Source organism: Aquarana catesbeiana, linkage group LG11, assembly GCF_042186555.1.
Source record: "Aquarana catesbeiana isolate 2022-GZ linkage group LG11, ASM4218655v1, whole genome shotgun sequence".
Taxonomy (NCBI): domain Eukaryota; kingdom Metazoa; phylum Chordata; class Amphibia; order Anura; family Ranidae; genus Aquarana; species Aquarana catesbeiana.
Window position 1 is genome coordinate 140,546,629 of NC_133334.1, and position 26,063 is coordinate 140,572,691.

Here is a 26,063-nt window from a genome sequence, read left to right on the forward strand (position 1 = left end):
TTCCCTTCCCTTCCCTTATAGCGCACCTTCAGCCTGCTCCAGAGAGTTCATCTCTACCTGCTCTGTTTACTTCACCTTACTTCCTGCTCAGCTTCTACCTCCACACGTTCCTATGTAACACCGGCTACGATTGGCAGACAACGTAAGTCCGCGCACTCTGATTCGCTGCCAATACCCAGCCCACCCCTGATCTGACCCCTTCATTCAGTCGTAGTAGATGACGACGCTCGAGGGGCGGGAATCATGTCAGCGCTGTGATTGGAGCAGGTAGGAGCCAATCATCCGACGCAGCTCAGCGTTTGGCTGGTTTTCGTCTGGCGTGGATAATGTTTCAGGACAGGAGGACGGCGCCTTGCTTGGTGAGTATGGTGCTGGGGTTGTGCAGGCCTTGAGGTAGACAAAAGGGCATAGAAGGGCTTGTGTTGGCGGGCAATGTGGGGAACTATAGATAGGAAGGACTTGTATTGGTTGTAGTTGGTTATTGCTGTGCTAGAAGGTACATCTCGGGGTATACAGCTGGGGGGTGGCTTGAACTCACCCCCCCCGTGTTTCAATATGTGGGTGTGATTCAGAGCCCAGTTCTGTGCACCCCAGGCCAGGGCCCCCCCCATCTGTGCACCCCAGGCCAGGGCCCCCCCCATCTGTGCACCCCAGGCCAGGGCCCCCCCCCATCTGTGCACCCCAGGCCAGGGCCCCCCCCCCATCTGTGCACCCCAGGCCAGGGCCCCCCCCCATCTGTGCACCCCAGGCCAGGGCCCCCCCCCATCTGTGCACCCCAGGCCAGGGCCCCCCCCCATCTGTGCACCCCAGGCCAGGGCCCCCCCCCATCTGTGCACCCCAGGCCAGGGCCCCCCCCCATCTGTGCACCCCAGGCCAGGGCCCCCCCCCATCTGTGCACCCCAGGCCAGGGCCCCCCCCCATCTGTGCACCCCAGGCCAGGGGCCCCCCCCATCTGTGCACCCCAGGCCAGGGGCCCCCCCATCTGTGCACCCCAGGCCAGGGGCCCCCCCCATCTGTGCACCCCAGGCCAGGGGCCCCCCCATCTGTGCACCCCAGGCCAGGGGCCCCCCCATCTGTGCACCCCAGGCCAGGGGCCCCCCATCTGTGCACCCCAGGCCAGCCCCCCCCCCATCTGTGCACCCCAGGCCAGCCCCCCCCCATCTGTGCACCCCAGGCCAGGGCCCCCCCCATCTGTGCACCCCAGGCCAGCCCCCCCCCCCCATCTGTGCACCTAGCCACAAAGACCCCCTCAGAACAGAAGTCTGTATTATCACCATGCTCACATGTCTGTACAACACAGTCACTGCCACAGCCATGTTTGTTTGTGGGTTTTTTTTTTTTTTTGCATGTTTAAAATATCATTTTAGGCCTAAACCTTAAAATTATACATTATAAATGTTCTGAAAGCCAACACCCTGGAGTATCAAATAGTGCTAGTTTTTTGTCACACAGTATTAGCACAATGGTTTACCAAGCACAACATTTTAGTTAAATATACACTTGTTGTTACTGTAAAAAAAAAAAAATGGTTCCTGCTCTTTGCGTGAATAACTGCACAGTGCATGTGCTGTCATCTAAAATACCTGACTGATGCTGCCAGCTGCTGCCCTCCCCTCTGTAAACTGACCATGTTTATCGTGGCTGCTGATCCATGAGTCTGTGGTCAGTTCACGTGCCTCCATCATTCTCTCTGTCCCCTCCCATGTCAGGTAGTGTCAGTGACTGTCCCTCCTCTCCTGCTGCTAGACTAACTTGGTTATTTTAATGCAATCCCCAGTGTTCAATAACATTATATGCCTCAGTGTGTGTGTGCTTTTTATAAAAAAAATTTAAAAAAAAAAAAGCGGTTTTATACTTTATTTCAGAGTGCCTTTCGGCGCTCACTTGACCGCTCTCCTCCTGGCTGATGTCATTGGGGATTCTCAGTCCCTCCCGCTGTACTTCTCAGATAGGGAGAGGAAAGCAGGGGGCAGTCACGTGAGCACCGAGAGGCGCTTTAAAAATAAGGTATAAAATTGCATTTTTTTTTTTCTATTATTTTCTTTTATAAATCTTATACACCAGAGCACATAATGTAATATAACACTGGGGATTATATGAAGAGAACAAAGTGGCTTTACAACCACTTTAAAGAGGTTGTAAACCTTGATGGGGAAGTTGTACCTCTAGCTAAGCCTAGAATAGGTTTGAAGAGGAGTTTTTCAGCTTTAAAAACGTGGCTATTCAGCATTTTATCAGCGTTTTTGAGCCATAAGCTTTTGTGGGAGTATAGTTTCGCTAAAAAAAATTCTACAGCTAATGTTACTGCCGTTTTTATTTCAAAAGATTTTTATTTTGAGAAAAAACAATTATACAAAACAGAAATATACTTTGTCAAGTATAAGCATTAAGGAACAGAGCAGTGTCTAAACAGTAAATACTGAAACAGTTGCCTTCAGCATGGACTACATGTAGTCAAGGACTCCGGGGCTCTATAAGCAGTCTAGCACCAACAAGGATGTCAGAGAGAGCTATATCCTGCCATTCATGGGACATTCCTCTACCCGGCACCCCAAACGGGAGTACACTGTGCCGGGGCGAGGGACCCCCAAACAGTCTCTAAGGTCAGAGCTCTCCCAATGAAAGCTCATACCCCATTAGGCTCACATCTCTGAGAGCTGAAGTTTAGTGTAGAGCTACAGTGGGAGTGGGAATTGAACAACTTTTTGCCCTGTCACTATGGTTGACACTGAACACGAACAAATCTGAGCAAACAAAGTACCCATGGAACTGAAAATAACACCAAGGTCTAGAGGAGACCTGAAGAAGAGAGAATAGGAGGAAAGAAAAGGAGGGAGGGGAGGAACATCACTCATGTGTTTAAGATATGCTTTATGTGGATCTATTAGGAGGGCCTAAAGCTACTCCTACCAAATGAGCCCATGGATTCCAGATTCCCTCAAATTTCTGCACTGTATCCTGGACTATACTAGTGAGCTGAACCTGGACTATACTATATTTGGCTGAACCGAAAGGTTTCGAATAAGGGCATATCTAGCGTTTTGGTGCGTAAAGGTGAGTAAAGGGGCCTGCGGCCGTGAACAATTGTCCTATCCTGTATAGGCCTTTATCCACCCACCACTTGAAGGCCATAACCCAGACTTCCCTCCAGGGAAAAATGTTATTATAGAAATGTTGAGTGCTCGTGACTTTGAGTAATTAACTTCTAAACCGGACAGTTTGGCGAAGGCATCTAAAGTTTTGCATAAGTTGGGAAGAGAGGTTACAGGAGAGGTGAGAAAGAGCAGGTAGTCATCCGCATATAGCCCACATTTGTGAGTTTGGGAGCCGCAAGTCACTCCCTTGATGTTTGGGTTATGACGAATCACAATAGCAAGCGTTTCAATGGCCATTGCAAATATGATCGTCGAGAGTGGGCATCCTTGTCTAGTCCCTTTTTTAATTGTAATGGGTTTGGAGTAATATCCTTGCAGGCGTATACTGGCACTGGGGTTGGAGTAAAGCGCCTGTATCAGACCGCAAACTCTTTGTCCAAAGCCCCAGCGTTCCAACATGGCAAAAATGTATGGCCAGGAGACAGTCGAAGGCCTTTTGTAGGTCCAACGACAGAAGCATACCAGATTGTTTAGGACCTCCCGCCCAATTAGTTTGAAGGATGGAGACCAAGTCTATGGCCTGCCTTATTTGGTCTGGGCCTTGTCTGCCCGGAATGAAACCCACTTGATCATATATATATAGATATAGAGATGAAGGAAGCCATGCGATTAGCAAGAATATTAGTCAGAATTTTGACATCACAGTTAATAAGTGATATAGGGCAATAATTTCCAACATCTTCCGGATTTTTGTCCGGTTTAGGGATCACTGCAATGTATGCAGTATTAAGTTGTGGATCAAGTGGGTTCCCCTGTGTTTTGGAGTTGAAGAAGTGTGTTAGATGTATGGCTAAGGTGTTGGAGAAGGTGTTGGACAGACCGTCGTCCGGGCCAGGGGCTGAGCCATTTTTTAGTGATTTTATTACTCCAAGTACCTCTCCCTCCGTGAAAGGGGCTTCAAGGCTGTCTCTATGCTGAAAGTGATGGAAGAGAGAGACCGCCCAGGAATGAATCCAGTGTGATATCCTGCGAAGGAGATTTTGGCGAGTAAAGATTGCTATAAGAAACCTGAAAGGCCTCTAAGATTTTGGAGGGATCAGCCAAGGTGCCCTGTCCTGGGATCTTTATTTTTGGCATAGTATGTGATTTAATTCGAGGCATTAATTTGGCGGCCAGGATGGAGCCCACCATGTCCCCTTGGGTGTAGAATTTGTGTTTGTTCCAGCGAATTTGTTTTTCCGCCTTAGCTGTCAGGGCTAGGCTGAGCTTCAACCTGGCTTTGTCTAGCTGAGATATCGAGAAGGGGGAGGGGTTGGATTTGTGAAGTGCCTGAAGTTTGGAGAATTCGGCCTCTAGGACTTTTATGTCAGCCTCTCTTTCCCTCTTAAGTTGGGAAGCGAGTCTGATTAGCTCCCCTCTAATACAGGCTTTTTTGGGCTGCCCATAATATTTCAGACGAGATGCCCTCGGTTTTGTTTAGAAGGAAATATTCTTTTAAAGATTTGTCCAGCATAGTGACATGGATAGGATCTGAGAGAATGGATTCATTAAGTCTCCATTGCCCCCTGCCCGTTCTGCGGTGGTGTGTGCGTATTTCCATGACGACCAATGAATGGTCAGACAAAACAGTGTCTTTGATATGAGATTTTATGATCAATGAGACGGATTGTGTTTTGACGAGGAGGCGATCAATCCTTGCATAGGAGTTGTGTGGGTGGGAAAAGTGGGTATAGTCCCTTTTTAGTAGGATGAAATTCCCTCCAGACATCCGCTAACCCATGGGCATGAATGAGTCTAGCTATTTTGAGGCTTTGTTTGGTAGGGTGGGTTAGTTGATCTGCGGAGGGCCTGGATTTGTCCAGCCCCTGATCAAAGGCGGTGTTTGAGTCCCCACCGAAAATTACCGTACCCTCTAGTGCCGATAAGAGGACACTCAGAAGGTCCTGAAAAAAAAGAAGTTTGGCTGTTATTATGGGAGTAAAACATATAATTTTTATCTAAAACGTGTCTATTATGTGAAAAATAAAAAAGTGGCGCTACCTGAAACAAAATTTTACCCTTACAGTGACGAATTACTCTAACTAGTGAACACCTATTACAGTGTATATCATCATAACAAAAATTACATATGTAAAAATTATGGTGAACACCAAGCGAACAAAATTACAAGTTTTAGCACAGTGCCAGTACTGCAAAAAAATATTATATATATAAACAATCCTAAAGGATGAAGATATAAAGTTGTTATATATACTTTGGCGTGTATAAAAAATTGTGATCTAGTGACAGAAAAAAAATTAATTTAAATTCGTGCCAAAAAGTCCTCAAAACACCATGTGTAGAATCTTCTTGCAAGAACTTCCACCACACCGGGTGTTCGATGAGCCCACTCCCAGTGAAAAACTCACTCACCAGCTCCAATTGCCCCCACTTGCGTGTAAGGCTGTAAAGCTTAATGATTCCAAATCACCGGGATTCAGCTCACAATTTCTCCATCCAAGTACACGTGCAAATTATGTTCTATATGTGAAATAAGAAAAATGCTCCAGATGGTGTGATAAAGTATAACCAGTTTATTAACACACACTCCAAACAAATCTCCAATGGTTAAACTCACACTATAAAAAATATAAAACTTGCACAGCAACCTCCACAGCACACTGTGTAAACAGTATACAACACAGCAACTTGTAAACCTCCTGAGGGTATGCGGTCACGGCGGACCTGAGATAAGCAGGCGTCTAGTACGATTATCTCACCCACTCCTCGTTTGCCCCACTACTAGACCCAGTCTGTTCCTAGGTAGGCTACACCGCAACGCTCGTCCCTCTATACGTCACTCGTTAGCGATGTCCACCACTGCTCGGCCACGCCCCTAAGGAGAATATACACTGTAATAGGTGTTCACTAGTTAGAGTAATTAGTCACTGTAAGGGTAAAATTTAGTTTCAGGCAGCGCCACTTTTTTATTTTTCACGTGTGATTCACATATAATAGACACGTTTTAGATAAAAATTATATGTTTTATTAGATTTTTTCACAACGTGGCAGCTTGTTAGACATCGGCATCAACATTTATCATTAATTAAGTTGGTGTTCATTCCGAGGCGCGGTGGTGGGGAACAAGGTATAGAGGGGGGCTGTTATACTTTGGAGACCATTTATTAGCAGATTATTATGGGAGTAGTAGGAGACTAGGGAGTAGATCTGTCCATCTATTTTACCCTTAACTAAGAGAAACCTGCCGTTAGGGTCTTTAATTTCTGCAAGCCAACTAAAGTTGCAAGATTTGGCAAACGCTATGGCCACCCTTTTGATCTTGTTTTCTGCACTGGCCCGATAAAAATTTTGGAAAGTGGGAGTGGAGAAACTTGGGACAGTATTTGGCCGGGAAATGAGTTTCTTGCATTAGAATAATATCCAATTTGGAAGATTTAAAGAAATTAAAAATCTTCCATCTTTAATAGGGGAATTTAGGCCCTGTACATTGTGGGTGGCAACCCTTAAAGTGTTAGGTGTGAGATCAGCCATGAGACCAGAGAGAGTGGGTGCTACCGAGTCCTCCGTCACTTACCGGTACTGGGGCCTTCGGAAGCCGCGCTGAAAGGGGATGTGGTACCTTGTCCACGATAGGAGCTTCCGATCGGGGGGATAAACCTCTGAACTGGACTGAAATAAAGAAAACTGTTAAGTGATGTTCCGTGAGTTGGGGAAGAAAGGGAGGAGAGAAGGAAAGAGAAGAGGAGGAGGAGGAAACGGGAGAGTTCTCTCCCCCTGGGGCCACATAGAGCCCAAGGAGGAAAGAAGACCCCCCCCCCCCGTCATCTCACGGTAACACGTGAGAAAAATTGTTGTCAAAAGTCCAACCTCGGTTGGACTTCCTATCCCCCAGAAACCCGCTGGTGACTAAGGGATAGGAGGAGGCACATGGCGCCCTACAACCTGTGATAAATGTTAACTATCTGTCGCTGGAACCAAACAAGCAAGAACAGGTTGTAATAATTGCAAAACAAAAATATGAGTTTTCCAAACCCCAGATATATACCCCAACTTGAGTGCACCGCTCTCCAATTCTCTACAGAGCAAAGAGTGGAGGCGGAGCAACGGGGACCTGAGCTTGAATAATAGCAAAAAAAAAAAAAAGGAAGAAAATTGTCAAGCTAGGAGACTTTCAACTTTCTTCTTGTCCCCTTTCAGTGGAGGGACATTAGTGAATGAAATTGCTCCCAAGGAGAGGGAGAGAGTCAATTTCTTCTATCAGGAAGTCAGTCAAAAGCGATAAGAATCGACATCAGGAGACACAAAGGATGTTGCGGCTATGTGGTCATGGTGGACCGTAGTGAGAAGATCTTCTGGACTTATTCTTGGTCCACAGAGAGTTTGGAGAGCCGGCCGGAGGGGGACGCTTATTGGAGCCAGAGGAGGGGGGGGTGCTTCTGTGTCCATTTCCTGTGAAATTATCTTCAGGTTGAGTAGTAGCTTCTCTCCCGTTATAAAGCTGGAGAAGGAGTGGTTGTGTCCTTTGTGAGAGAATTTGGCCGCAAACGAAAAGGCCCATTTATACCTGATGTCCTTCTGAGCCATAGCAGATAGTAGGGGTTTCAGAGTTCTTCTGTGCTGTGTGGTGTAGAGGGAGATATCCACGAAAATTTGTACTACGTGGCCTTGACAGGAAACTTGGGGAGGGGCCCGGGCCTGTTTCAGGACAGCTTCTTTGACTTCATAATAATGTGGTTTGGCAAGTATGTCCCTAGGGGAACCATCTTTCCTGGGGGGACCCAGGGCCCTGTGTACCCGGTCCAGCTCCAGACGTGCTGTTGGAATGTTTGGGACCAGTTCTCTCATAAGGTCCGCTGTGACATCTGTAATTGTTTCCGGTAGGCCTCTGATCCTAAAGTTCAGCCTCTGAGATCTGTTCTCCAAATCATCTATGCGGGAGTTTGCTGTATCCAATTGGTCTTGGAAGGATTTAATCAGGTCAGAGTTCTGGTGGGAGACTGCAGCAGTCTGTTCAAGCTTTCCTTCAATGGCGTCCATTCTGGAGCCTATATTCTGCAGGTCCTTTTTGATGTCTCCTGTTATTTTAGCTGCTGTGGCCTCTAGACCCCTTTCAAGGAGATTGGAGAATTTAGAGAAAAGGTCTTCCATCAGAAGCTGGGTGTTCTGGGTCAATGGGCTGAGGGGGGTAGGAGCGGCATAAATGGATGCCATCGGCCTGCTGGGGAGAAGGCCTGCTCTCCAAATGTACGGCTGAGGAGAGACTCTGTGGAGGCTTGTGAGGGAATCTGAGCCTGCAATCCTGCATTGTGAGGGCCAGGGGTGATGTGGAGAAGGGCAGGGGACAGCACTTGCCTGTGTTCCGGAGTAGCTTCATTAAGGGAAGCATAGCGCTAAACTGCGGCTGCGGCGGCCATCTTGGTACACCCGGACGCGGGTGGAGGCAGCGAATTCGGGGATCAAGCTTCTCCTGACCCCGGATCCAAGCATATGGGGTTGTTCTCTGGTGCTTGGGGCGGTTCCTGACCCGTGTCTGTGGCGGTCGAGCGGGGTCGGAAACGTGCGCTGGCCGCGTCTGAGATGGTGAGGTGCGGAGCTCCTGGCTCAAGCGGCCATCTCGGAACTCTTGCGCATGCACACTCGTTACTGCCGTTTTTATAATGCCAAGTGTGCATGAGGCTTAAAACACACAAGTTCTAGGTTTTTTCCAGCCAGAAAACGCCCCTACCAAGAAAACGCTGATAAGTCTATGTATGCATGGATACATTTAATAACATGCTGGGGAGTTTACATAGTTCATTTGGGCCAAGCTGGTCCAAACTAACTATGTCCCACACTAACATGTGAGGCTGCTAAGTGCGGTATAAACTGTATGTAGCTGTGGCTACATACAGCACACCACCCTGTGTTCCGGGTGTGAGCTGAGACTTCCAGTCCCATACCCAGAACACAATGGAGTCTTATCTGATCTGCGCTTAGCCATTTAGAGAAAGCAGTGTAGTCTAGCAATTAATTCAAAGTTTCCTCTGATTGGCAGAGTCATAGTGGCAGGCTGATATCACAACAATCGGAGGAATCTTTGTATTCAGCTTAGCCCAAACAAACTATGTAAAGTGTATCAAAAGCTGGAGTTCAGCTTTGTTATTTTGGGGCACAAATACGCAATCTATTAGCTAATTTTTTTGGGGCACAAATACGCAATCTATTAGCTAATTTTTAGGTACAATAAAAAGATTAGTTTGCATCGGGTGAATAGATACCCAACGCATCAAACCTTACAATTCCATGTGCTTGTGAAATGGTGACAAACTTCCGTACCTTTTATTGGTGAAACTATAAACACTCCTACAGGTCATCATTTTAGAGATGACCATGAATAATAGGCTTAGAATTATTGCTCTTACTCTGGTGTGGATGGCAATATGTAACGTGTAGTCGCAGTCAACATTTTTGTGTGTAGGCCTCCCTGACAAGTGCATTAATATTCGTACATATGTAGAGAGGCCCAACCTTATTTCCTAACCAACCTTACTTTGGAGCTGGTTTTAAGTGCTTGGGTGTAACTTTAACCCCTTAAGGTGCTGGCTGCACACAAATATGCCGCCTCTCAGCGGGTGTGCTTTAGCACCGAGCAGCCACATATTTGCGTGAATTAGTGTAAATACAGCTGTGCCGAGATCGCGCACCCTGCGTGCTAGTAGCACAGTTACCGGAGGTTAACGGAAAGCTCCTCATCGCTACTTGCGTGACAACCAATCACAACGATCACATAGTCATAAACCCCTCCTCCCGGCATCCTAAACCCCTTAAAGGCTGTGATACGCCAATCGGTTAACCACTTGCCAACCCACCACAGTAAATATACTGCAGTGGGGCAGCATATGCAAGCACATGTACATCATTGTGCCGGTCCTGGGTTAGGAGCGTGCAGCATGCCCCCGTTGATTGTGGATATATCATATGATCGCTATGATTTTTCATAACAATCACATGATAACAATGTAAACCTGTCATGAAAATTTACCATTCATGAACAGCTTGATTACTGTTGTGGTTTGTCCACATCAATCACATTGTACCCAGCCACTTGTACCATGTGGTTTGCTGTAGCCAATCACCGATAACAACCGAAAGCAAGCTGTTCATGTATGGTTAACCCATTCATCACAGCTAAAATTGTTGCTTATACAGTGATCTTCACTTTATAAGCAATAACAACAGTGTAAAAAAAAAATTCCCTGATCATCCCCCTAGAGTAGTACAGTGTCACTATGGTGACAGTGAGCTGCTCTGATGACAGGATGTAAACAAGAAGTAGTAAAAAAAAAAGTTGTAAAAATTTGAATTTTTTTTTTTTACATACTGTCACCAGTAAATATACCCGATTGATGCCACAACCGTCATATAATGTCACTGCACTGGTGACAGTATGTGAAAAAATAAATATAAAAAAATGTATTTTCTTCATTTTCCAAAAAATTGTAAATAAAAAGAAAATTAACAACTTTAAAAAACTCACTCAAACTTTTACTAAATACCTTGGACTGTCTACTTTCCAAAAAGGGGTAATTTGGGGGACATTTCTACTGTCTTGGTATTTTAGGGCCTCAAGAGAGCAGGGAGTCTGTTAGATCCCCAGCCCTGCACTTGAGCGCAGGGAGTATACAATGTCTTTGTTTCTGTGCCTGTATCCATCCCCAGGCTGTGTGCTAGCAGCCTATAGAGTTGGATGCAGACTCAACAGCTGCATGAGCACATCCACATGTCATGTGCAGGACCTGTTGCATGGCCTGAACGCAGACAGTACCAAAACAAATCATAGTCATCAAGTCATAGCTACCCAAGGCCCACTGTAGGCTGGCAACAGTTAAGACCCAGCATGTAGGGAAACATTTGGACCCTTTTATTATAGACAACCTGGCAGCATGTTGTATGCAGCTCTGCCACCCTAGGCCATAGTCTGTTGGCTGTCCATATAGGTATGGTAATAGCTAGTGAATTATTTTGCTCTAGGGATGTTTGTGCTGTCTGTCCTCATGAATATATACTGTAAATAGCATTCCTTACTAAGTCTAAAGATTTGTGGAGAGGTCAGCACCAAGGGGAAAGACATAATATATAAACGTACCAACATCCCTAAAATTAATAGGTAAGAAATTTATTGAGAATGGTACTTTAGAGGTACTTCATATTTAAGACATGACAATTGAATGATATGAAAATATAAATCATTTATTCAAAAAGACACAGAAAATGATAAAAATATAACTACAGTTACAATCATGGTCCTGGGTATGCACACCTATCCCAACCCTAACCATAGGGTTGGGATAGGTATGGCCATTAAGGCCATAAAGTTTTTACTGCCAGTGTGCTATTGCAGGCCCAGGATTGTGGGTTTTCCTTTTAGGATCTCCAGCTCCTGAAAGTTTAACGGAGCCCACCGTGAAGGGTGAATATTGGGTCTGTTGGTTTACCACAGAAAACCCTGCGCCGGGAAAGGTAAGTGGAGTTTTTCTAAGAAATTTAAAAAATGTTTCTTATGAAATGTCTCCTTTAAATTTAGTAAGTGCTGTCATGCCTATGTGTCACCACTGGGGGCTGTATTGATTACTCACATCTCATGCTTCTCAGAGCCACGCTGTGTCTTGAAGCAGATGCTTCTTCCTCCGGCCGAACGCAAGATCGGTAGGTCTGGGGGGGTTCTTTCTCTCCACCAGACGCCCCCCTGTGCCGAAATTTCTTTCCCTCTTGGGGAAGGAAGCGCTGCAATGTTTTGTAAAAAAAAAAAAACGGCGCTAATGCCCCCCCATTTCTCCTTCCTCCCAGGGATCCCACAGGATCAAGAGCCCCCGCCACTCGCACGGGAAAAATGCTCTTTTTGAAAGGGAGGGCCGTAGGTGATGCGGGGGGGGGGGGGGTTAGCACAGCATTGGCATCCTCCAACGTGCAACGCAGGAGGGTTTGTTTTTTAAAAGAGCCTCCATTTGTATTTTGCAAAAACTATGGAGGGACACGAGCAAATGTGGCATTTAAGATTTTGGTGACACAGGTTTTTTTCCTCTGAAACATTTACTGCTGCATCAGGCTGAGCCCTAATAGCGGTGTTGAAGCTGAACTATTGCTCAAGCAGTGCATGCGATTTCTTCTGATGGTACCTCTGCTTTGTGCATCGGGCTAAGGTCATAAACACCCCCAGAAATAGAGCTAAAGGAGTCCCCTTCTAGCTCTGGTAAGCCTACTCATCTCTGCAGATGGAATCCTCCCCTGAGAAGGAGTGACTAGTTAGAGTGAGCATCAGGGGCATGAAATGTTTGCAATTGTTTTCAACACTGCAGCCCCTGTGTATTTTACTAAAAAAAAAAAGTTATCGACTTTAATCGGACAGGTTCTCTTTCATTGCCCAGGACCCTGAAACTGGGGAACTAGGGGTGGGAGAAGACGAATCTCCTCGGGACCGTGGTGAGGCTGATGACTCCTCTTCTGAGGTGTCAAATGTGGGAGAACCAGCTGGTTTCAATGTCTTGCTGAATGGTCCACTCCACATTTATGCTCCCTTAACTGAGTCTTTTGGTTCGCTAAAGCCTCCTCAAACTGTGAATGCTTTTTCCTGTCCATTTATTGTCGGAAAAGCCTTTCTTGTATCTGAGAAGATCTCCCAGATAAATGTTATTTTTTTTCCTCCTAAGAAAGTTTTTACACTTTATCCTATGGCGGAGGAATTTCACTAAGTACGGTATACTAGCAATTAACGCCGTATATTCTCTGTGAATAAGAGCTGTTATTCGGCAGACAATGCTCAAATGCTTAGGCATCCAAGGAATAAAGTTGGAATTCCTGTTAAAAAAAAAACAAAACACTTTTTCTCTGGCAGATTGAGCAGCCTGGCTGACAGTAGTTGCTTAATCGTTGTCAGGCCAATTTAACAGGTGTTCAGGTATCCTGCTCAGCAGGCCCAGGATCTGGTAGCTTTATGCTTGCAATAATTGGGCGTCCGGGTTAAACAACAAGTTGATAACTTTGTGTCAAGGACAAGGGATCCAATGGCACACGAAACAGATGCCTTGGTATTTCTATGGGATCAGTTTTCTATTATCTGTGCTTTCCCTCCTGTTCTGCTTCCGTGCCTTCTTCGCAGGATAAAGCAAGAAGGGAAGGAGGCGATTCTGGTGGCCCAGGAGATCTTGGTTTGCTGAGATCATAAGGATGGTGGTAGGGGACCCTTGGTCAATACCACTGTGGCCAGACCTTTTTTCGCAAGGTCCGGTATTCCATCCTTCCTTACAAACACTATGTTTAATGGTTTGGCTATTGAGACCCACGTTCTAAAATAAGACCGTGGGTTGTCCGCTTCAGTAGTTTCTACTTTGGTTATGCTAGGAAGCTGGCCTCCAGTGTCATACTAATGAGTCTGGAAGGCATATGTCTCCTGGTGTGAATCCAAGGGTTGGCACCACAGGAAATATGTCATAGGTAGGATCCTTCAGTTCCTACAGATGGGGTTCGTATTTTTATTCAGGGGGAAACGTGGATTCATTCTCGTTCAGGTCACCCCTGAACCTGTGGGACTTAAAATTAGTCCTGTCGGCTTTACAAAAACAGCCTTTTTTGAGCCAATACGGGATTTTCCCTTTGTCCTCTTGACGAGGAACATATTTTTCCTGGTTGCCATATCTTCCGCAAGAAGAGTATCAGGGTTGGCTGCTCTTTCTTGTAAAGTCATTTTTGATTATTCTTAAGGATAAGGTTGTATTGCGGCCTCATCCTAATTTCCTTCCGAAGGTAGTGTCAGATTTTTTTTCATTTAAACCAGGATATTGTTCTGCCGTCCTTTTTCTTCCTTTTTTTTTTTTTTTTTTTTAAGACCCTCGTTCTCTGAAAGAGAGGTCACTACATTCTCTTGATGTGTTGAGAGCGGTCAACGTGTATCTAAAGGTGACCGTTCAGATGCTTAAAAACAGATGTTTTTTGTTTGTGTTGCCTGACGCTCCTAAAAGAGGACAGGCAGCATCGGAATCTACGATTACTAGATGGATTTGTCAAGTGATTGTTCAAGCTTTTGGCTTAAAGAAGAGAATTCCTCCTTTTTTCATTTTAAAGCGCACTCCACCAAGGCCGTTAGTGCTTCTTGGCAGTGCATCACCACTACATTCTCTTGATGTGGTGAGAGCAGTCTACTTAAAGACGACTGCTCAGGGGGGCGTGGCCTGACAGCGAATGGAGTAGGACGCACTCACATGGAGCTCCGTCCATTACTCCTGCTTCTACTTCATCCTCTGCCCACAGACCACTCTAAACAAGACTAACAGCTTCCCTCTTGTAATCGCTGAGGATCCGGTCACGATGTCTCCAACAAAGGCACAGAAAGCGGCGAAGCTAGCCCAGTACCGCCGGCAGGAGGGAGAAGAGATGGAGGAAAATGGCACCGCGGAGAAGCCTGAGGAGGAACGTGCGACGGGAGACACAGAGCGGCTTCTCGAGGCAAACGCCTTCTGCCGAACCTCACTAACAGCCCAAATAGAGGAAGTAAAGGTGGACATATCTCTTATCCGGCAAGATTTACACAAACTCCGGGACCGGGTTAAAACTGCAGAAAACCGAATCAGCAACGTGGAGGACGCCATCCCACCCCTGCAAGAGGGAACAGAACGCATGCAGCGTCAAATTCAACAACTGTTCTCCAAGCAGGACGAAATGGAGAACAGGCTGAGGAGATGCAACCTGCGACTAATTGGCCTCCCTGAAGGCAAGGACCCCACCACATTCCTGGAGCAGCTGCTCATCACACACTATGGCAGAGAGGCCTTCTCCCCATTGGTAGCTGTGGAAAGGGCCCACCGCATGCCTGCCAGACCACCTCCGCAGGGAGCACCCCCGCGCACCTTCATAGCCAAGCTCCTTAATTATAAGGATCGGGATGCGGCCCTGAGAATGGCGCGAGAAAAGGGCAACATTCAACTAGGAAACAACAAAATTGCCATATTTCCTGATTTTTCGACAGAAGTCCAGCGCCGCAGACAGGGGTTCACAGAGGCCAAACGTAGGCTGAGATTAAAGCACATCAAATATGCTATGCTATTTCCGGCTCAACTCCGAGTAGAACAAGATGGCAGAGTTTACTTCTTCGAGGACCCTGAGGAGGTGATAACCTGGTTAGAACGCCAAGCGGCACCGGAGAGAGCAGACTGACACCGCTGTAAGTACGCTTCTTGATACCCCTTACCACGAGCACTATAGCATACAACTCCCGTTACTTGTTGCAGACCTGACTAGAACACAACAGTTATGTGTTGGGCACTGAAGCGGACATATACAGAACTAACTTCTAGATTTATATGCCCTTCACATGAACCCGTTCATTTGTTCAGTGTGCTGGACTAAGGACCTGTTACGGAGCCGTGGGTTGACTATAATGTCAACAAGCTGAAAGGGCATTCGCAAATGTTTTCCCTGGGTTTTTTTTACCCCCCCCCCCCCTTTTTTTTTTTCTTATTTACTTTTTCCCTTCCCCTTATTTTTCATTTTAATTTGTTTTCCCCTGATATCTTATGTGGCTCATTATGCTTTCTGGGAGGACGGAGCCCCAGAGTAGACATAGTCCTACCCCTTAATCGCAAAGTGCAGCGAGACTTTACCCCACTTAACACCAGAGGATATGGTCGTGAGGTTGGGCGCTACTGCAATGAACAATTATTTACCGCTTTCTTAACTCGGAGCATATTCCGTCACCATTCTTTAGTGCGGTGGTCCCAAATACTCACCTGTTTATGGCTTTACCATGCAAAGTTTTTTATTTTCTTGTTGGGGAATCTCATTCGGTTTGGGGATGATGCCTGCAACAGTTGGGAAGGTTGTAGGGCGGGGTGGTGGGGGGGATAGTTCAACCGTTGAACAGATTTGTATGTGATGTATCCAGACTGCACACTAAACAAAGTTCGGTAATGTTGCTGCAGATATTAAATGCTATGCTATACCTAGTAATGTGTACACTAAATATACGGTACAGACATATGAGAATACTAACCAAAAAATTAGACACGCACATGATAGCTGAAATGCATAACTGTATGGAGGAGAACACATGGGGACCTTTAAAATTTCTCACCTGGAACGTGCGGGGCCTGCGTGAGAAGATAAAACGCTCGGCGGCCCTCACGTTCCTTAAAAAACACGCTGATATCATAGTCCTAGTAGAGACTCATGTGGAAGGGAGATTACAAATGGCTCTTAGCCGACCCTGGGTTGGATGGGCATTCCATTCGACATACACATCTCACGCATGCGGGGTATCAGTTTTGGTGGCCAAATCGGTACAGTTTGAACTTATAGAGGTTTCCACGGACCCACAGGGACGGTATGTCTTTTTATCTGTTAAATTACATGGGGAACCTTTTCTCATTTTGGCTTTCTATATTCCTCCCCCATTCTCCATACCCATAATCTTAGAGGGACTTACATTCATGACCAAATACCCCACAGTCCAAGCAGTTTGGTTGGGGGATTTCAACACCACGCTAAACCCCTCGTTAGAAGGCTTCAACCATTGAATCCACATCCAATAACCAACAGAGAAACCAAATTTGCCAAGCTAATTTCCCCTTTTCACCTTGTGGATTCTTGGAGATATAACTACCCACACAAACAATCAATCATACTCTTGCTTCTCTTCTTCCCACAACTCTGTCTAGAATTGACATGATATTGCTATCACAAAGTCTCACACCTCGACTACTAGAGACAGTTTTCTCTCCCAGGTTGTTGTCTGACCACAGCCCATACTGGATCACAATAAGCGTGCCCACTGACAAACCAATACGGAACTGGCGATTAAACCCATTCTGGCTCTCACTGCTCCCTGAGGACGATGAACTCACGAATGAATGGAAGATGTACTTCAGAAACAATGACCGATCAGCCCCCATGACAACAATCTGGGAGTCTTTTAAATCTCATGTTCGCATGATACTCACAGCTCGCAGTAACAGAATTAAGCTAGACTCTTCTAGAGAGCTTGACAGAGCAGTAACGGAACTATCCCAAACTGAACAAAATTATATGGATGATCCCTCTCCCGCAAACGCAGACTTACTTAAGCTTCAGACTAGAGTGGTAACCCAACTCCAATACGGGAAAGCGCAACATAAAATGTTCTTCGCCAAACAAAAGTTGTTTGAGCACGGGGAAAAGGCTGGCAAGCTCCTAGCATACCTGGTACACAGTGAGGATAGACCTCCGGTGGTGATATCCCTGTATGGCCCCGGTGGTCAGTCCATTACTGATCCCCACACAGTGACCTCCTATGTTTAGAGAATTTTTTATTGACCTTTACACCTCAAAACATTCTGAGGACAAGGGCCCAATGAACTCCTTTCTGGAGGAGACGGCACTTCCCCAGTTAACAGAAGACCAGGTTAACCTCCTCGAGGCACCTCTCACCGAGGAGGAAATAGCGGTGGCTATTGCTGAATTTGCCAGATCCAAATCTCCTGGCTCAGAGAGCCTGCCTATAGAATTCTACTCCCAATTCAGCGATATTTTGATCCCAAAACTTCTAACCTTTATATAACCACTTATTCGAGACATTTACACTTCCCGCTTCTATGAGAGAGGCAACAATAGTCCTCATACCCAAACCGGGAAAAGATCCAGGATACCCCGAATCCTACCGCCCAATCTCCCTATTACAGGTGGACATCAAAATATTAGCCAAGGTACTCTCCCTCCGACTCAATCAAGTTATTCTCTCATTGATCCATGCAGATCAAGCGGGGTTCATGCCTGGTCGTAACACTTCGTTCAACTTACGGAAATTGTTCATAAGTCTACAGGCCACACATGAAAATGTAGGATCCCGGGTGGTTGTGACGCTTGACACGGCCAAGGCGTTTGACTCTGTGGAGTGGGGATACCTATGGCAATGCCTAGGAAGGTATGGTTTTGGCCCCAGGTTCCTTAAGTGGATCAAGTTACTTTATCAAACTCCTACAGCTAGAGTGGTGGCGAACAGGTGGCCGTCTCAAGAGTTTGCTCTCAGTCGAGGCACGAGACAGGGCTGCCCTCTTTCCCCACTTCTTTATGCCCTAGCTGCAGAGCCTCTGGCCGTGTCTATCCTTGCAAACCCCGGGATTGTGGGTCTACAAATGGGAACCTTAACTGAAAAAATTAGCTTATACGCAGACGATACCCTATTGTATCTCGCTGACTCAGCCCCTTCCCTTCAAAATGCACTACAGTTGATCGAACACTTTGGAACGTTTTCCGGTTTAAAGATCAACTGGGAAAAGTCCCAAATTTTACCAATAGATAGTTTCCCACCACCTGAGTCGTGGACGGAGACCCCACTAAAAAGAGTAGATACAATTAAGTACCTAGGAATCCACATATCCAGGGATCCGGCTGATAATTATATTTCCCTCAATATTGAACCCCTTTTTTCACTACTCAGAACCAAAATACGCATATAGGCCCGTTTACCTCTAGGAGTATGGGGTCGCATAAATCTGATAAAAATGGTCCTCCTTCCAAAAATCCTTTACATATTGTGACATACCCCAATTTATCTCCCATTAAAATACTTTAAGTCTCTTGAATCCCTGCTCAAACCCTTTGTATGGGGGACCAGCAGACATAAAATCGCATGGCCAGTGCTTAAAAACCCGACAAACATGGGGGGAACGGCCCTACTGGATCTCAACCTTTATTACATTGCATCACAATTATCACAACTATTTCACATAGACATGACAGATAACTTACGTTTCCTGACCCTTCTTTGCTCCAAAAGGGTGCAACTTACCGGCGACTCCCTCTATGCAATATCGGCGGGATCTAGGAATACTGAGATGGGGGGTGACACAAAGTCCTTGGTATATCACTACAGACGTATTTGGGACCTCGCTTCCACTAAATTAGGAATACCTAGATTACACGACCACACACCGATATGGCACAATAGAGACATGACAGAATTTATACGCATCTCGGAGTTGTGGGAGACTAGGGGAATTTACTATGTACATCATTTGCTCTCCAATGGAAACCTCAAAACTTACAACACACTTAAGGATGAATTTTCTCTTCCAAACTTCATGTTCTTCAGATACCTACAAGTAAGACATGCGACCCAAACAATTTTCGCAGGCTGGAGTGTCGCCCACTCTTCATCCCATTATGGCTATAGTTAAAAATACAGACCCACGTGGACTAATATCCACATTTTATAACAAAAATAGCGTTTGATTTGAAGCCTCGTTGGGAAAGAGAAGTGGGCCTTATAGAAAATGAAGAGTGGGAGGAAGCTCTCGAGACATGCAAAGCAGTATCACCAAGACTTTCAGACAGACTCTCTCAGATCTACATAACACATAGAACATACCTTACCCCAATTCGAGTAGCCAGATATAAGCGCAATCAGTCTACTCTTTGCTCGTTATGTGGACAAGAAACAGTCACATTCTACCATTTAATATGGACATGTACTAAGATTCAACATATTTGGAAACAGGTTATAACTTTTTTGCATGATACCATGGGTTCCCCAATAGCGTTAGAACCAAAACAATGTCTCCTAGGGATATTCCCAGATACAGTAGACAAGTTTATCAAGGTGTTCCTTCATGAAACCCTATTCTCAGTCAGGAAAATCATAGCAAGAAAGTGGATGAGGCCATCCCCCCCCCCCCCCCCCCCCAGTATGGCGGAGTGGAAAACAGAAGTTAACGCAACATTGCCGTACAAAAAATATATTTACATTAATAGAGGCTGTCCGACAAAATATAACAAGATTTGGGATCGCTGACTGCAAGAACCAGAAACTTGTAATTAATTATAAGCTCGATTAGTAATACAACACTTGGACCTCTGTAACTAAGTCTTTATTTCAGATACACACAGAGAATGTACAGATCAAAAGGTAACATCGCACATGTTGTTCTCCCACAATGGTCATGTCTGTATCGCACACTATCTCCCTTATGGACCTAAATGTTTGTAACATGTATGAGAACGTCACATTATGCATATATACATTACGTGTACTTAAATTAAATAAAACATATGTTCAACAGGGGGGTGGGGGAGATAATATCACTCATTATATTGGTAGTATTTTATAGATGTATCCATTTACTTTTACATTAGCATATATTACTCCTAATATTGAATCTTAACAGTGTATGCCTCCCCTGTTTATCATGCAGTCTATGTATACTAGTACTATTCTATATTTATATGCACCATCTTTACTTAATAAAACCTTTGTTTAAGGAAAAAAAAAAGATGACTGCTCAGATTCAGAAAACGGATGTTTTGTTCATATTGCCTGAAGGTCCTAAAAGAGGACAGGCAGCATGGAAATCTACTATTCTAAATGGATTTGACATGTAATCGTTCTAGCTTATGGTTTAAAGAGGTCGTTTCTACACTCTTAAATCAAAACGCACTCCTCTAGGGCTGTTAGTGCTTCGTGGGCAGTGCGTCACCAAGCCTCCATGGCTCAGATCTGCAAGGCCGCAACTTGGTCTTCAATCCATACATTTACCAGATTCTATCAAGTAGCTGTAAAAGATCATGAGGATATCGCCTTTGTGCGCAGTGTACTGCAGGCTGCAGTATCATTCCTCTAGTCTCTTGGTGCCCTACTATTGTTGTCTCCCTCCCTTCAGTTGGCATTGCTATGGGACATCCCACATAGTAATTACTATGGCTCTGTGTCCCCTGATGTATGATAAGAAAATAGGATTTTTATAACGGCTTACCTAGAAAATCCTTTTCTTTGAAGTACATCAGGGGACACAGAGGTCCCTCCCTTTGGTATACACCTATATTGCTTTGCTACAAAACTGAGGTACTCCCACCAGTGGGAGGGGTTATATAGGGAGTGCACTTTTTAATTCAGGGCCTGCCAGTGTCCATCACCTGAGGCCGGGTTCACACTAGTGTGACAAACGCTCCGACATTGTGAGCTCATGTCACATGACGTGTGAAAATCAATGTTTCCCTATGGGAGCCGTCCTAACTGGTCCGACACAAGTCGGTCCGACTTTGAAAATGCTCCCTGTACTACTTTGGTCCGACTTTGATCCTACTTCAGCCCATTGAATATGGGCTTGCATGATCCCACTTTGGCATGCTCAGATGACCTTGAGGGGGAACTCCGCGCCAAATTTTAAATAAAAAACCAGCATGGGTTCCTCCTCCAAGAGCCTGGTATGGATTTCAAGGGGAACCCCCTACGCCGTCCCCCCCCCAAATCCATACCAGACCCTTATACGAGAACACAGCTCGGCCGGTCAGGAAAAGGGGTGGAGGCGAGCGCCCCCCCCCCCCCTCCTGAACCGTACCAGGCCGCATGCCCTCTATATGGGAGGGTGGGTGCTTCGGGGCAAAGCACCTTGTCCCCATGTTGATGAGGACAAGGGCCTCTTCCCGTCAACCCTGGCTGTTGGTTGTCGGGGTCTGCGGGTGGGGGGCTTATCGGAATCCGGGAGCCCCCTCTAATAAGGGGGCCCCCCACTCTTTGTGGATGCGTATAGGGTCCATCGTACCCCTACCCATTCACCTAGGAAAAAGTGTCAATAAAAAAACACACTAGACAGGTTTTTAAAATAATTTTATTAGGCAGGTCCGGGAGTCTTCTTCCGTCTTCGGGGGTCTCTTCCTTCTCCGCACTCTCCGGTTCTTCTCCCGCTCTCCGGTATCTTCTGCTGGGCTCCTCCGCTATCTTCTGCTCTTTTGCCTGCTCTTTTGCTAGCGGTGGCCCGGTCTTCTCCTCCGTCTTCTTCCCTCTTCTCCGTAACGACTTATATAGAGATGGGGCGTGGTCACCCGGTGACCCGCCCCTTATGACGTCACAGTCCTGGGGCATGATGGGACTATGACGTCGTAAGGGGCAGGGTCACGGGTGACATCACCCGATGACCACTCCCCATCTCTATATAAGTCATTGCGGACCGCGCACACGGCGTTACAGCGGGAGAGAGCGTCGTGTCAACATCGGAAGAAGAGGGAAGAAGACGGCGGAGAAGACCGGGCAAAAGAGCAGAAGATAGCAGAGGAGCCTGGCAGAAGATACAGGAGACCGCGGTGAAGAAGGAAGAGACCCCCGAAGTCGAAAGACCCCCGGAGTTGCCTAATTACTTTAAAAACCTGTCTAGTGTGTTTTTTTTTTTTTTTCCCTAGGTGAATGGGTAGGGGTACGATGTACCCCATACTCATTCACATAGGGTAGGGGGCCGGGATCTGGGGGCACCCTTATTAAAGGGGGCTCCCGGATTCCGATAGGCCCCCCTGCCCGCAGACCCCGACAACCAACGGCCAGGGTTGTCAGGGAGAGGCTCTTGTCTGGTATGGATTTGGGGGGACCCCACGCCGTTTTTTTGGCGTTAAGGGGTTCCCCTTAAAATCCATACCAGGCCCGTCTGGTATGCTCTTGGAGGGGGCACCCATGCCGGTTTTTTATTTAAAATTTGATGTGGAGTTCCCCTTCAAGATTCATACCAAACACAGTGCCTGGTATTGGCTGGGATTCAAGTCAGATCCCCATTCATTGAAAGTCGGATGTTTGTCGGCTTTAAGTCACGGGGCAAAGTCGGATCCAAAGTAGGACGGCTGTCATGTCGCACCAGTGTGAACCCAGCCTGAAGGTGGCCTATTAACCACTTAAGGACCGCCTAACGCCGATTTACGTCGGCAAGGCGGCACGGGCAGGCAAAATCACGTACATGTACGTGATTTGCCTCTCGCGGGTGGGGGGTCCGATCGGACCCCCCCCCGGTGCCCGAAGCGGTCCCGTTCTGTTCCCCGGCGATCCGAGATGAGGGGGAGGCCATCCGTTCGTGGCCCCCCCCTCGCGATCGCCGCCGGCCAATGGGAACACTCCTTTGCTGCTGTATGCTAAACAGCAGCAAAGGAAATGATGTCATCTCCCCTCGGCTCGGTATTTTCCGTTCCAGCGCCGAGGGGAGAAGACATCAATGTGAGTGCACAACACACTACACACACAGTAGAACATGCCAGGCATACAAAACACCCCGATCCCCCCCCCGATCCCCCCCCAATCACCCCCCCCCCCTGTCACAAACTGACACCAGCAGGTTTTTTTTTTTTTTTTTTCTGATTACTGCATAGTGTCAGTTTGTGACAGTTACAGTGTTGGGACAGTGAATATTACCCCCCTTTAGGTCTAGGGTACCCCCCTAACCCCCCCTAATAAAGTTTTAACCCCTTGATCACCCCCTGTCACCAGTGTTGCTAAGCGATCATTTTTCTGATCGCTGTATTAGTGTCGCTGGTGACGCTAGTTAGTGAGGTAAATATTTAGGTTCGCCGTCAGCGTTTTATAGTGACAGGGACCCCCATATACTACCTAATAAATGTTTTAACCCCTTGATTGCCCCCTAGTTAACCCTTTCATCACTGATCACCGTATAACCGTTACGGGTGACGCAGGTTAGTTCGTTTATTTTTTATAGTGTCAGGGCACCCGCCGTTTATTACCTAATAAAGGTTTAGCCCCCTGATCGCCCGGCGGTGATATGCGTCGCCCCAGGCAGCGTCAGATTAGCGCCAGTACCGCTAACACCCACGCACGCAGCATGCGCCTCCCTTAGTGGTATAGTATCTGATCGGATCAATATCTGATCTGATCAGATCTATACTAGCGTCCCCAGCAGTTTAGGGTTCCCAAAAACACAGTGTTAGCGGGATCTGCCCAGATACCCGCTAGCACCTGCGTTTTGCCCCTCCGCCCAGTCCACCCAAGTGCAGTATCGATCGATCACTGTCACTTACAAAACACTAAACGCATAACTGCAGCGTTCGCAGAGTCAGGCCTGATCCCTGCGATCGCTAACAGTTTTTTTGGTAGCATTTTGGTGAACTGGCAAGCAAGCACCAGGCAGCGTCAGGTTAGCGCCAGTACCGCTAACACCCACGCACGCACCGTACACCTCCCTTAGTGGTATAGTATCTGATCGGATCAATATCTGATCCGATCAGATCTATACTAGCGTCCCCAGCAGTTTAGGGTTCCCAAAAACGCAGTGTTAGCGGGATCAGCCCAGATACCTGCTAGCACCTGCGTTGTGCCCCTCCGCCCGGCCCAGCCCAGCCCAGCCCACCCAAGTGCAGTATCGATCGATCACTGACACTTACAAGGCACTAAACGCATAACTGCAGCGTTCGCAGAGTCAGGCCTGATCCCTGCGATCGCTAACAGTTTTTTTGGTAGCATTTTGGTGAACTAGCAAGCACCGGCCCCAGGCAGCGTCAGGTTAGCGCCAGTACCGCTAACACCCACGCACGCAGCATACGCCTCCTTTAGTGGTATAGTATCTGAACGGATCAATATCTGATCCGATCAGATCAGATCTATACTAGCGTCCCCAGCAGTTTAGGGTTCCCAAAAACGCAGTGTTAGCGGGATCAACCCAGATACCTGCTAGCACCTGCGTTTTGCCCCTCCGCCCGGCCCAGTCCAGCCCACCCAAGTGCAGTATCGATCGATCACTGTCACTTACAAAACACTAAACGCATTACTGCAGCGTTCGCAGAGTCAGGCCTGATCCCTGCGATCGCTAACAGTTTTTTTGGAAGCTTTTTATTGAACTGGCAAGCACCAGCGGCCTAGTACACCCCGGTCGTAGTCAAACCAGCACTGCAGTAACACTTGGTGACGTGGCGAGTCCCATAAGTGCAGTTCAAGCTGGTGAGGTGACAAGCACAAGTAGTGTCCCGCTGCCACCAAAAAGACAAACACAGGCCCGTCGTGCCCATAGTGCCCTTCCTGCTGCATTCGCCAATCCTAATTGGGAACCCACCGCTTCTGCAGCGCCCGTACTTCCCCCATTCACATCCCCCAACGAAATGCAGTCGGCTGCATGAGAGGCATTTTTATGTGCTCCCGAGTACCCCTACCCAACGAACCCCCCCCAAAAAGATGTTGTGTCTGCAGCAAACGCGGATATAGGCGTGACACCCGCTATTATTGTCCCTTCTGTCCTGACAATCCTGGTCTTTGCATTGGTGAATGTTTTGAACGCTACCATACACTAGTTGAGTATTAGCGTAGGGTACAGCATTGCACAGACTAGGCACACTTTCACAGGGTCTCCCAAGATGCCATCGCATTTTGAGAGACCCGAACCTGGAACCGGTTACAGTTATAAAAGTTAGTTACAAAAAAAGTGTAAAAAAAAAAAAAATATATATAAAATAAAAAAAAATAGTTGTCGTTTTATTGTTCTCTCTCTCTATTCTCTCTCTCTATTGTTCTGCTCTTTTTTTACTGTATTCTATTCTGCAGTGTTGTTATTGTTATTGTTATTGTTATTATGTTTTATCATGTTTGTTTTTCAGGTATGTAATTATTTATACTTTATTGTTTACTGTGCTTTATTGTTAACCATTTTTTTGTCTTCAGGTACGCCATTCACAACTTTGAGTGGTTATACCAGAATGATGCCTGCAGGTTTAGGTATCATCTTGGTATCATTCTTTTCAGCCAGCGGTCGGCTTTCATGTAAAAGCAATCCTAGCGGCTAATTAGCCTCTAGACTGCCTTTACAAGCCGTGGGAGGGAATGCCCCCCCCCCCCCCACCGTCTTCCGTGTTTTTCTCTGGCTCTCCTGTCTCAACACGGAACCTGAGAATGCAGCCGGTGATTCAGCCAGCTGACCATAGAGCTGATCAGAGACAAGAGTGGCTCCAAACATCTCTATGGCCTAAGAAACCGGAAGCTACGAGCATTTTATGACTTAGATTTCGCCGGATGTAAATAGCGCCATTGGGAAATTGGGGAAGCATTTTATCACACCGATCTTGGTGTGGTCAGATGCTTTGAGGGCAGAGGAGAGATCTAGGGTCTAATAGACCCCAATTTTTTCAAAAAAGAGTACCTGTCACTACCTATTGCTATCATAGGGGATATTTACATTCCCCGAGATAACAATAAAAATGATTTAAAAAAAAAAA

General features: G+C 46.6%; 2 protein-coding genes across 3 annotated transcripts in view; one reads left to right on the top strand and one right to left on the bottom strand.

Annotated features, from left to right (window-relative positions):
* The window catches only part of CNEP1R1 (CTD nuclear envelope phosphatase 1 regulatory subunit 1), a 60,542-nt gene extending 60,366 nt beyond the window's left edge, over nt 1-176 (bottom strand). For both annotated transcript variants that reach the window (XM_073605000.1, XM_073605001.1), the window contains exon 1: nt 27-176. In XM_073605000.1, coding sequence (XP_073461101.1) covers nt 27-51 — 25 coding nt within the window. In that variant the 5' untranslated portion in view covers nt 52-176. The remainder of the gene's footprint in view (nt 1-26) is intronic.
* Nucleotides 177-210: 34 nt separating this feature from the next.
* Nucleotides 211-26,063, top strand: part of TIPRL (TOR signaling pathway regulator) — a 32,650-nt gene continuing 6,797 nt past the window's right edge. The window contains exon 1 of the mRNA XM_073604999.1: nt 211-359. The gene's annotated coding sequence lies outside the window, so the exon portion shown is untranslated. The remainder of the gene's footprint in view (nt 360-26,063) is intronic.